Genomic DNA, 12958 nt, shown 5'->3' with positions numbered 1-12958 from the left:
ATGGGGTCAGGCATTGTGGGGGTCATGGGTCATCACCTACTGGTCAGTGTGGGGTCAGCAGTGGGTCATGGGGTCGGATCACCTACCATGTCAGTGTGGGGTCAGTGTGGGGCATGGGTCAACACCTACTGGTCAGCAGAAGTGTGGGGTCACGGGGTCAGTGTGGGGTCATGGGGTCATGGGGTCAGTGCTGGTCATGGGGTCAGCAACTACTGGTCAGATTATGTTGGGCCAGTGTGGGTCAATGGGGTCAGTGTGTGGGTCATGGGGTCAGTGTGGGTCATCACCTACTGGTTCAGTGTGGGTCATGGGGTCCAGTCCTGGGTCATCACCTACTGGTCAGTGTGGGTAAGGGGTGGGTCAGTGTGGTCATGGGGTCATCACGTACGGGGTCAGTGTGGGTCACGGGGTCAGTGTGGGTGGTCATGGGGTCACCACCCATATGGTCATGTGGGTCATGGGGTCAGTGTGGGGTCCATCACGTCAGTGTGGTCAGTGTGGGTCACTGGTCCTCAGTGTTGGGGTCATGGGGTCACCACCCATTGGTCATGTGGGGGTCATGGTCAGCACCTACTGGTCAATGTGGGTCATGGGGTCACCACCCATTGGTCCAGTGTGGGGTCATGGGGTCAGCACCTACTGGTCAATGTGGGGTCATGGGGTCCCCACCCATTGGTCAGTGTGGGGTCATGGGGTCAGCACCTACTGGTCAGTGTGGGGTCACGGGGTCAGTGTGGATCATGGGGTCCCCACCCACTGGTCAGTGGGGGTCAACGGGGTCATCACCTACAGGGGTGTGGGGTCACAGGGTCAGTGTGGGGGTGATGTAGAGAAGGGGAGGGGTGAAGGTGAGGGGAGGGGTAATGGGTCGGGTCCTTCCCTCCCTTTTCCTTCTCTTTCCTTTTTCTCTGTTCCCCCCCCCCCACCCCCCTGACCCCCCCCCACTTGCCCCCCCCCCCCCCCCCACCCCCCCCCTGCTACCCCCCCGTGCTGTGCCCCCCCCCCCCCCGACAGTATCCACAACTACAACGCCCCGTCTGGGCGAGGCGGACACCTACCGTGCGTTACGCCGTGCGTTTGGCGTGTGGGAGAAGCTGACGCCGCTGAGCTTCCGGGAGGTTCCGTACGCGGAGGTGATGGCGGGCCGGGCGCCGGTGGCGGACATCGTGGTCTTCTTCGGCGAGGGTTTCCACGGCGACAGCACGCCCTTCGACGGCGTTGGCGGCTTCCTGGCCCACGCCTACTTCCCCGGGCCCAGCATCGGCGGCGACACGCACTTCGACGCGCAGCCGAGCCCTGGACCCTCAACAACGAAGACCTCATGGGTGAGTGGGGGGCACCGACCTCTGACCCCTGCCCAGCGACCCCTAGCCCTGACCCGACGACCTCCCCTGCCATCGCCTCCTGGCGACCTCTGACCTTCTACACACAGCCCTCTGACCTCCACGTGCATCTCCAGCCTCTGACCCCGTGTCATTGCCGACCTCTGACCTGCTGCCCTCCGACCGCCCCATATCACTGCTGCCCCGTGCCATCTGACCCCGATGCTGCCCTCTGACCTTCCCTGTCGCCGCTGCCCTCTGGCCCCCCGTCGCATCACCTCTGACCTCTGTGCCTTCGCTGCCCCGAACTCTGACCCCTCACTGCTGTCCCATGACCCCTTGATCCCTGTGCGCTCGCTCCTTGCCCAAGCCCGGGCCTGACCTCTGCCCCTTGACCTCCCCAGGCAACGACCTGTTCCTGGTGGCGGTGCACGAACTGGGCCACGCGCTGGGCCTAGAACATTCCAATGACCCCAGCGCCATCATGGCTCCGTTCTACCAGTGGATGGACACCGAAAACTTCCAGCTGCCCGAGGACGACCGGCGAGGAATCCAGCAGCTGTACGGTGAGTGACCCCTCACCCCTTGACCCTTGCCCTCAACCCTGACCCCCTTCCCTCCCCTTCCCTCTCCATATAAGATCAAGACAGGGATAGAGTGTAGATATAGAGGGATAGTAGACAGGGATTTATCTAAATGGTGGTCGATTTGGGAAAGGGGGAGATGCAGCGAGACCTGGGTGTCATGGTACACCAGTCATTGAAGGTAGGCATGCAGGTGCAGCAGGCAGTGAAGAAAGCCAATGGTATGTTGGCTTTCATAGCAAAAGGATTTGAGTATAGGAGCAGGGAGGTTCTACTGCAGTTGTACAGGGTCTTGGTGAGACCACACCTGGAGTATTGCGTACAGTTTTGGTCTCCAAATCCGAGGAAGGACATTATTGCCATAGAGGGACTGCAGAGAAGGTTCACCAGACGGATTCCTGGGATGTCAGGACTGTCATATGAAGAAAGACTGGATAGACTTGGTTTATACTCTCTAGAATTTAGGAGATTGAGGGGGGATCTTATAGAAACTTACAAAATTCTTAAGGGGTTGGACAGGCTAGATGCAGGAAGATTGTTCCCGATGTTGGGGAAGTCCAGGACAAGGGGTCACAGCTTAAGGATAAGGGGGGAAATCCTTTAAAACCGAGATGTGAAGAACTTTTTTCACACAGAGAGTGGTGAATCTCTGGAACTCTCTGCCACAGAGGGTAGTCGAGGCCACAGTTCATTGGCTATATTTAAGAGGGAGTTAGATGTGGCCCTTGTGGCTAAGGGGATCAGGGGTATGGAGAGAAGGCAGGTACGGGATACTGAGTTGGATGATCAGCCATGATCATATTGAATGGCGAATGGTGCAGGCTCGAAGGGCCGAATGGCCTACTCCTGCACCTAGTTTCTATGTTCTATGTTTCTATGTGTGAGCTACAGGGTGAGGTTGAGCAGGGCTGGGTCTCTATTCCCTGGAGCGCAGGAGGATGAGGGGGGAGATCTTATAGGGGTGTACAAAATCATGAGAGGAATAGATCGGGTAGACGCACAGAGTCTCTTGCCCAGAGTTGGGGAATCGAGGACCAGAGGACACGGGTTCAAGGTGGAGGGGGAAGCATTTCATAGGAACCTGATGGGAAATATTTTCACACAGAGGGTGGTGGGTGTATGGAACGAGCTGCCGGAGGAGGTAGTTGAGGCTGGGACGATCGCAATGTTTCAAAAACATTAGAAAATGTACAAGGATAGGACAGGTTTAGCAGGATATATGGGCCAAACGCGGGCAGGTGGGACTAGTCTAGATGGGACATGTTGGGTTACATAGAAACATAGAAACATAGAAATTAGGTGCAGGAGTAGGCCATTCGGCCCTTCGAGCCTGCACCGCCATTCAATATGATCATGGCTGATCATCCAACTCAGTATCCCGTACCTGCCTTCTCTCCATACCCCCTGATCCCTTAGCCACAAGGGCCACATCTAACTCCCTCTTAAATATAGCCAATGAACTGGCCTCAACTACCATCTGTGGCAGAGAGTTCCAGAGATTCACCACTCTCTGCGTGAAAAAAGTTCTTCTCATCTCGGTTTTAAAGGATTTCCCCTTTATCCTTAAGCTGTGACCCCTTGTCCTGGACTTCCCCAACATCGGGAACAATCTTCCTGCATCTAGCCTGTCCAACCCCCTAAGAATTCTGTAAGTTTCTATAAGATCCCCTCTCAATCTTCTAAATTCTAGAGAGTATAAACCAAGTCTATCCAGTCTTTCTTCATAAGACAGTCCTGACATCCCAGGAATCAGTCTGGTGAACCGTCTCTGCACTCCCTCTATGGCAATAATGTCCTTCCTCAGATTTGGAGACCAAAACTGTACGCAATACAGATAGGACAGGTTTAGCGGGATATGTGGGCCAAACGCGGGCAGGTGGGACTAGTCTAGATGGGACATGTTGGGTTAGCATGGGCAAGTTGGGCCGAAGGGCCTGTTTCCACACTGGATAACTCTGTGACGGGTACATGGATAGGACAGGTGTAGAGGGATATGTGGGCCAAACGCGGGCAGGTGGGACTAGTCTAGATGGGACATGTTGGGTTAGCATGAGCAAGTTGGGCCCAAGGGCCCTGTGACTCTGCCGTTGGATTTCTCCCTGACCTTCCGTCCTCTCTCCCGCAGGACCACCGGACTACGACCCTCGACCCAAGCCCACCAAGAAGGCCCCCACCCTCCCGCCCCATGTCCCGCGCTTGCCCACCAAGGACCCCTTCCACCCCACCAAACCCCCCATGTTCCCCACCAAGCCGGCGAGCCCCTACGGGCCTCGGATATGCGACGGCAGTGTGGACACCATCGCCGTGCTCCGCGGAGAGATGTTCGTCTTCAAGGTACGTGAGTCGGCATCACCAACCACCGCAGTGCTGGAGTAACTCAGCGGGTCAGGCAGCATCTGTGGAGAACATGGATAGGTGACGTTTCACAGAGTGCTGGAGTAACTCAGCGGGTGCAGGCAGCATCTATGGAGCTAAGGAAATAGGCAACGTTTCGGGCCGAAAGGGTTCGGCCCGAAACTGGTATTTCCAGGAGGATTTCGGCCCGAAACTTTTATTTCCAGAAGAATTTCGGCCTATTTCCAGAGGATTTCGGCCCGAAACGTTGCCTATTTCCAGAAGGATTTCGGCCCGAAACGTTGCCTATTCCAGAAGGATTTCGGCCCGAAACGTTGCCTATTTCCAGAAGGATTTCGGCCCGAAACGTATTTTCGGCCCGAAACGTTGCCTATTTCGAAGGATTTCGGCCCGAAACGTTGCTATTTCCAGAAGGATTTCGGCCCGAAACGGTGCCTTTTCCAGGTCGGCCCGAAACGTTGCCTATTTCCAGTTTCGGCCCGAAACGTTGCCTTTTCCAGAAGGATTTCGGCCCGAAACGTTGCCTATTTCCAGAAGGATTTCGGCCCGAAACTTGCCTATTTCCAGAAGGATTTCGGCCCGAAACGTTGCCTATTTCCTTCGCTCCGAAACGTTGCCTATTTCCAGGAGGGTTTCGGCCCGAAACTTTGCCTATTTCCAGAAGGATTTCGGCCCGAAACGTTGCCTATTTCCAGGAGGATTTCGGCCCGAAACGTTGCCTATTTCCTTCGCTCCATAGATGCTGCTGCACCATAACTCAGCGGGTCAGGCAGCATCTGTGGAGAACATGGATAGGTGACGTTTCACACAGTGCTGGAGTAACTCAATGGACAACAGGTGCAGGAGTAGAGGCCATTCGGCCCCTTCGAGCCAGCACCGCCATTCAACGTGATCATGGCTGATCGTCCCCAATCAATAACCCGTGCCTGCCTTCTCCCCATATCCCTTGACTCCACTAGCCCCTAGAGCTCTATCTAACTCTCTCTTAAATCCATCCCGTGACTTGGCCTCCACTGCCCTCTGTGGCAGGGAATTCCACAAATTCACAACTCTCTGGGTGAAAAAGTTTTTTCTCACCTCAGTCTTAAATGGCCTCCCCTTTATTCTTAGACTGTGTGTGTGTGTGTGGCCCCTGGTTCTGGAGTCGCCCAACATTGGGAACATTTTTCCTGCCTCTAGTGTGTCCAGTCCTTTTATAATTTTGCACGTTTCTCTAAGAGTTCCCTTCCCCTCATCCTTCTAAACTCCAGTGAATACAAGCCTAGTCTTTTCAATCTTTCCTCATATGACAGTCCCGCCATCCCAGGGATCAATCTGGTGAACCTACGCTGCACTGCCTCAATCACAAGGATGTCCTTCCTCCAAATTAGGGGACCAAAACTGTACACAATACTCCAGGCGTGGTCTCACTAGGGCCCTGTACAACTGCAGAAGGACCTCCTTGCTCCCATACGCCCGTCCCGCTGAGTTACTCCAGCATTCTGTGTCCATATTCGAAGGGGGGGGGGGGTTGGTTTGTGTGTGGTGGTCTGGACTGTGTCCACATGTTGTTGACTCTGCGCCCGTCTGCAGGGCAAGTGGTTTTGGCGTTTACGGGATGAGCAGGTGCTCGAAAACTACCCCATGCCGATCGGACACTTCTGGGTGGGACTGCCCAATAACATCGACACGGCATACGAGAGGAAAGATGGCAAGTTCGTCTTCTTCAAAGGTGAGGAGGAGAGGGGACAAACAGGGCAATAATCGACAATAGGTGCAGGAGTAGAGGCCATTCGGCCCTTCGAGCCATTCAGTGTGATCTTAAGGGTTTGGACAGGCTAGATGCAGGAAGATTGTTCCTGATGTTGGGGAAGTCCAGGACAAGGGGTCACAGCTTAAGGATAAGGGTGAAATCCTTTAAAACCGAGATGAGAAGAACTTTTTTCACACAGAGAGTGGTGAATCTGTGGAATTCTCGGCCACAGAAGGTAGTTGAGGCCAGTTCATTGGCAATATTTAAGAGGGAGTTAGATGTGGCTAAAGTGATCAGGGGGTATGGAGAGAAGGCAGATACACGATACTGAGTTGATGATCAGCCATGATCATATTGAATGGCGGTGCAGGCTCGAAGGGCCGAATGGCCTACTCCTGCACCTAATTTCTATGTTTCTATCATGGCTAATCATCCCCAATCAGTACCCCGTTCCTGCCTTCTCCCCATATCACCTGACTACGCTATCTTTAAGAGCCCTCTCTCTTGAAAGCATCCAGAGAACTGGCCTCCACCGCCCTCTGAGGCAGAGAATTCCACAGACTCACAACTCTCTGTGAGAAAAAGTGTTTCCTCGTCTCTGTTAGAAACATAAACATAGAAATTAGGTGCAGGTGTAGGCCCTTCGGCCCTTCGAGCCTGCACCGCCATTCAATATGATCATGGCTGATCATCCAACTCAGTATCCCGTACCTGCCTTCTCTCCATACCCCCTGATCCCCTTAGCCACAAGGGCCACATCTAACTCCCTCTTAAATATAGCCAACGAACTGTGGCCTCAACTACCCTCTGCGGCAGAGAGTTCCAGAGATTCACCACTCTCTGTGTAAAAATCCCCAATCAGTACCCTGTTCTAAATGGCTTACCCCCCCCCCCAACATCGGGACCATGTTTCCTGCCTCCAGCGTGTCCAAACCCTTAACAATCTTGTATGTTTCAATAAGATTCCCTCTCATCCTTCTAAACTCCAGAGTGTACAAGCCCACAGCCGCTCCATTCTCTCAGCATATGACAGTCCCGCCATCCCGGGAATTAACCTGATGAACCTACGCTGGGCTCCCTCAATAGCAAGAATGTCCTTCCTCAAATTAGGGGACCAAAACTGCACACAATACCCCAGGTGTGGTCTCACTAGGGCCCCGTACAACTGCAGAAGGACTCCTATACTCAATTCCTCTTGTTATAAAGGCCAACATGCCATTCGCTTTCTTCACTGCCTGCTGTACCTGCATGCTTACTTTCATAGACTGATGTACAAGGACCCCCAGATCCCGTTGTACTTCCCCTTTTCCCAACTTGACGCCATTTAGATAATAATCTGCCTTCCTGTTTTTTGCTACCAAAGTGGATAACCTCACATTTATCCGCATTAAACTGCATCTGCCATGCAACTGCCCAGCTCCCCCAACCTGTCCAAGCCACCCTGCATTCTCATAGCATCCTCCTCACAGTTCACACTGCCACCCAGCTTTGTGTCATCTGCAAATTTGCTAATGTTACTTTGAATCCCTTCATCCAAATCATTGATGCCCCATTCTCTCAGCATGTGACAGTCCCGCCGTGTTGGGAATTCACCTGGTGAACCTACGCTGGGCTCCCTCAATAGCAAGAATGTCCTTCCTCGAGTTTGGAGACCAAGAAGGGAGAGAGAGACATAGAAACATAGAAATTAGGTGCAGGAGTAGGCCATTCGGCCCTTCGAGCCTGCACCATTCGCCATTCAATATGATCATGGCTGATCATCCAACTCATTATCCCGTACCTGCCTTCTCTCCATACCCTCTGATCCCCTTAGCCACAAGGGCCACATCTAACTCCCTCTTAAATATAGCCAATGAACTGGCCTCGACTACCCTCTGTGGCAGAGAGTTCCAGAGATTCACCACTCTCTGTGTGAAAAATGTTCTTCTCATCTCAGTTTTAAAGGATTTCCCCTTATCCTTAAGCTGTGACCCCTTGTCCTGGACTTCCCCAACATCGGGAACAATCTTCCTGCATCTAGCCTGTCCAACCCTTAATAATTTTGTAAGTTTCTATAAGATCCCCCCTCAATCTTCTAAATTCTAGAGAGTATAAAACCAAGTCTATCCAGTCTTTCTTCATAAGACAGTCCTGACATCCCAGGAATCAGTCTGGTGAACCGTTCTCTGCACTCCCTCTATGGCAAATAATGTCCTTCCTCAGATTTGGAGACCAAAACTGTACGCAATACTCCAGGTGTGGTCTCACCAAGACCCTGTACAACTGCAGTAGAACCTATAGTAGAACTGCAGTAGACCCTGTACAACTGCAGTAGAAGGAAGGGGGGTGGGGTGGGGGGAGGAATGAGGGTGGGGTGGGGTGGGGGGGTGGGGATGTTCCTGCCCCAGAGAGGGGTGTGTGTGTGTGACCCTGTGTGCGTCCCTGTCCCTGTCCCCAGGGAACCAGTACTGGGTGTTCCACGAGGCCACGCTACAGCCGGGCTTCCCCAAGAGGCTGCAGGAGTTGGGGAACCGAGTGCCTCGTGACCGGATCGACGCCGCGCTCTGGGTGAGGCCTCAGCGGCAAGACGTACTTCTTCCGCGGCGACAAGTGAGTCGGGGGGGGGGGGGTATCCAGGAGGGGGTGGGGGGGCTCTGGGTCCCTCGTCTTCAACCCTCCCCCCCCCCCTCCCCAGCTTTGTACCAAACAATGGACACGCACGGCGGCCATTTTTGAATCCAAGATGGCGGCAGCGTCATCATCCGGGGGGGGGGTCGGGTTTTTTCTATTTTCTATCGCCCATTCAATATGGCGGCTACTCACCCCCCCCCCCCCCCCCCCCCCCCCCCCCTCCATTCTTGTGAGGCGGGGTATTGTTGTCACTGGATCCAAGATCCACTGGATCTCTGGCCACTGGATCCAAGATGGCGGCTTCCATGGGAGGGGGGGGTCCTCTGTTGCCAGGGAAACGCCCGGCTCATTATTCAAGATGGCGGGGTCCCTGGGTTCTGTGGTGCCGCGGTAACAAGCGGAACCCCGGATCCAAGATGGCGGGTTCGCTCTTCCCCCCCCAGCCCCTCCCCCACACTCTGGATTGGGGGCTTTCTGTTGCTGGGGGAAGGGTCCGGGGGCCCCCACTGGACCCAAGATGGCAGCGCCCATGGGTGCTGTGTTGTCGGGGTAACGAGAGGGCCAAGATCCAAGATGGCGGTGTCCATGGGCCTGTCTCTGTTGCCAGGGTAACGTCTGGACTTTGGCCCAAGATGGCGTCGTGGGGATGGGAACCGTTGGGTCTCTCTCTCCTCCCCCTCTGATCTCCCCTCCCCCTCTCCCTCTCTCCCTCTCCCTCTCTCTCCCTCCCCCTCCCTCCCTCTCTCTCCCTCCCTCCTCCTCTCTCCCTCTCTCTCTCCCCCTCTCTCTCTCTCTCCCCCCCCCCCTCCCTCTCCTCCCCCCCTCCCTCTCCCTCCCCCCCCCCCCCCCCCCCCCCCCCTCTCCCCCCCCCCCTCTCCCCCCCCCCCCCCCCCTATCCCCCCTCCCCCCCCCCCCCCCCCTCCCCCCCTCCCCCCCCCCCCCCCCCCTCCCCCTCCCCCCCCCCCCCCCCCCCCCCCCCCTCTCTCTACTACCGTTACAACGAGGACACTAAGTCTGTGGACGCTGATTACCCGAAGCCCATCAACGTTTGGCAGGGCATTCCCAACTCTCCCAAAGCCGCCTTCGTCTCTGCTGATGAAGGTGGGTAGATCGATGCTCCGTGGTCTCTCGTTCCCCACCCAGCTCCCGGTCAATGCTCCTCCTCTCCTGCCCTGGCGACCTGCGGAGGGGAGCTTCACCCCCCCTGCCTGAGCCTGTCCCCGCAAACTCCACATAGACAGCACCCCTCAGTCGGGATCGAACCCGGGTCTCTGGCGCTGTGAGGCAGCAACTCTAGGCTGTGCCACCCTGGGCTGGTATCGCCTCTTAACTAAACTAAACTCACGGGCAGCGGGTAGAACTGCTGCCTCACAGCGCCCGAGACCCAGATTTGATCCTGACTACTGGTGCTGTCTGTACGGAGTTTGCACGCTCTCCCCGTGACCTGCGTGGGTTTTCTCCGGGTGCTCCGGTTTCCTCCCACACTCCAAAGGCGTGCGGGCTACTGGGTTAATTGGCTTCTGTAAAATCCTACATGTGTGTGTGCGAGTGTGCTAGTTAGTTAGTTAGTTAGTTAGTTAGTTAGTTAGTTAGTTAGTTAGTTAGTGTTGCCGGCCCTGTCCCACTGTACCAGTTCACCCAAGACCTCTCCCGAATCAAACTCGCGGTAAGCGCGTAGAATGTACGTAGCGGGCAACGTCGGAGCTCGGGGACGTCTCTTAGCGGCTCGTAACCCTAACGGCAGGAACTCAGGGAAAGGGGGTGAGCTCGGGAAGACTTGCAAAGATTTACCGTAAATCTCCCAGTTCGAATCGGAGGAGACTCGGGAGAACTCTTGAATTAACTCGTACAGTGGGACAGCCCCAACAGTGTGCGGGGATCGCTGGTCGGCGTGGACTCGGTGGGCCCGAAGCGCCTGTTTGCGCGCTGGATCTCCAAACTGAAGTCTGAAGGAGGATCCTCGACCCGTAAACGTTACCCGATCCTTCTCTCCAGGGGCGCTGCCTGTCCCGCTGAGTTACTCCAGCATTTTGTGTCTGTCTAAACCTAACTAAATACTGGAAGGAACTGCAGATGCTGATTTAAATCGACGCTTAACGCAAAATGCTGGAGTAACTCAGCGGGACGGGCAGCGTCTCTGCAGAGAAGGAATGGGTGACGTTTCGGGTCGAGACCCTTCTTTAGACTGAGTGTCGGGGGGTTTGAAAGGGAAACAAGATATATAGACAGTGATGTAGAACAAATTAATGAATGATGTGCAAAAACGGTGATAAAATAAATAATCTATTGGTGGCCGTTTGCTAGGTGAGAACGAGAAGCTGGTGTGACTTGGGTGGGGGTGGGATGGAGAGAGAGAGGGAATGCAGGGGTCCCCTGAAGACGATAGGTGCAGGAGTAGGCCTTCGAGCCAGCACCGCCATTCAGTGTGGCCCTTGTGGCCAAAGGGATCAGGGGGTATGGAGAGATGGCAGGTACGGGATACTGAGTTGGATGATCATATCGAATGGCGGTGGAGGGCCGAATGGCCTCCTCCTGCACCAATTTTCTATGTTTGTGTGTTTCTAAAGTGAGTTTGTCTCTGGCTGACCTGTGACCTGTGACCTTTGCCCTCTGACCCCCTGCCCCTACAGCCTACACCTACTTTGTGAAGGGCAACCACTACTGGAAGTTCAACAACCAGCTGTTGCGTCTGGAGCCGGGATTCCCCAAGTCTCTGGTGCGGGATTGGTTTGGCTGCCGGAAACACCCGGAGCTGGACCCGGACCGTGAGGTTGTGGTGGTGGTGGAGGAGTCCGAGGTGACGGTCAGTGCGGCCGCCATCATCGTCCCGGTCTTGCTGCTCCTGGCTGTGCTGGGACTGGCCGCCACCCTGGTACTCTTCAAACGCCACGGCACACCCAAGAGACTACTGTACTGCCACCGCTCCCTGCTCGACAAGGTGTGAGGAGGGGGGGGGCTGGTCCTGTCCCCAAATACCCTTCCCCCCCCCCATCCCCCCCCCCCCCCCCCCCCCCCCCCCTCTCGACAAGGTGTGAGAGGCTGGAAATGTCCCCAAATCTCCACCCCACCCCCCCCTCCCTCTCAAACCCACCGCTCCCTGTCCGAGTGATGTGTGAGTCGTCCCATTCCCAACCCGAACCAGGAGAGACCCCCGTCCCCTCCCCCCCCCCCGTCCCCGAATAACACAGTCCTGTCCCAACTCCCAAAATGGAGTTGCTCCCCAACTTGACCCCACCCAACCCAACCCAGCCCAACCCAACCCAACCCAACCCACCCGAGCCCAGCTAAACCCAGCCCAGCGCAACCCAACCCAGACTAGCCCAACGCAGCCCAACCCAACCCAACGCCAGCCCAACCCAGCCCAACCCAACCCAACCCAACCCAACCAGCCCAACCCAACCCAAACCCAACCCAACCACCCAACCCAACCAGGCCCAACCCAACCCAACCAAACGCAGCCCAACCCAACCCAACCCAACGCAGCCCAACCCAACCCAACGCAACGCAGCCCAAACCCAACCCAACCCAACCCAGCCCAACCCAACCCACGCAGCCCAACCCAACGCAGCCCAACCCAGCCCAACCCAACCCACCCAACCCACCCAGCCCAGCCCAGCCCAACGCAGCCCAACCCAACCCAACCCAACCCAGCCCAACCAAACCCGGCCCAGCCCAACCCAACGCAGCCCAGCCCAACCCAACCAACGTAGCCCAACCCACCCCAACCAACCCAACCCAACGCAGCCCAACCCAACGCAGCCCCACATCCAACCCAAAACTCTCTGACCCTCCCCGTCTTAGGGAGGCCCACTACGACCCTATCGACATCCCCCCCCCCTCTTCCCACGTACCCCCAGTTGCCTGACCCCTGGGGGTCGCCCCTGACCCACGACCCCCAACTGACCCGACCCCTGAAACCCCCCTTCTCCCCCCACCTGAGAGAAAACCAAGATGGCGGCTCTCTTAAAGGTACAGGCCATGCAATGCTCCGATCTATGTTTTATATTTTATATTAAGTGTCGTGTCTTATTTAAAGTGTCTCGTCGCCAGGGGACAGACACAACCCAAGGGAACTAGAATTTTGGGGATGGAGGGGGTGGGGAAAAGAACACGTTACACAAGGAGGCTTAAGGGGTCGGAAAGGGAAGCCAGACAGATCAGGACACAGCGAAGTTCAGCGCACGCACACAGACCCAATGAAAGTAGAAACACAACACCATACAACACAAACAAACAACAACACACAAAAAAAACAACGAAAACATCAAACACACACGCCACCACACAACGCACACCGCACACACACACAAACGCCAAAACCACCACGACCCAAACACACAACACAACAAAAAGAC

General features: G+C 55.7%; 1 protein-coding gene across 1 annotated transcript; it reads left to right on the top strand.

Annotated features, from left to right (window-relative positions):
- Positions 1-307: 307 nt before the first annotated feature.
- Positions 308-11870, top strand: LOC129716140 (matrix metalloproteinase-14-like). Its single transcript, XM_055666019.1, is given in 10 exon segments — positions 308-338; positions 1015-1283; positions 1286-1325; positions 1727-1888; positions 4032-4240; positions 5834-5972; positions 8431-8543; positions 8545-8584; positions 9591-9704; positions 11234-11870. Coding segments are annotated over 10 exon segments (1431 nt in total). The 3' UTR covers positions 11548-11870.
- Positions 11871-12958: the final 1088 nt, after the last annotated feature.

This window comes from Leucoraja erinacea, unplaced genomic scaffold (genome assembly GCF_028641065.1).
Source record: "Leucoraja erinacea ecotype New England unplaced genomic scaffold, Leri_hhj_1 Leri_1731S, whole genome shotgun sequence".
NCBI classification, from domain to species: domain Eukaryota; kingdom Metazoa; phylum Chordata; class Chondrichthyes; order Rajiformes; family Rajidae; genus Leucoraja; species Leucoraja erinaceus.
Note: the sequence above shows the minus strand (reverse complement) of the source record. Positions and strands in the feature narration are given on the sequence as shown.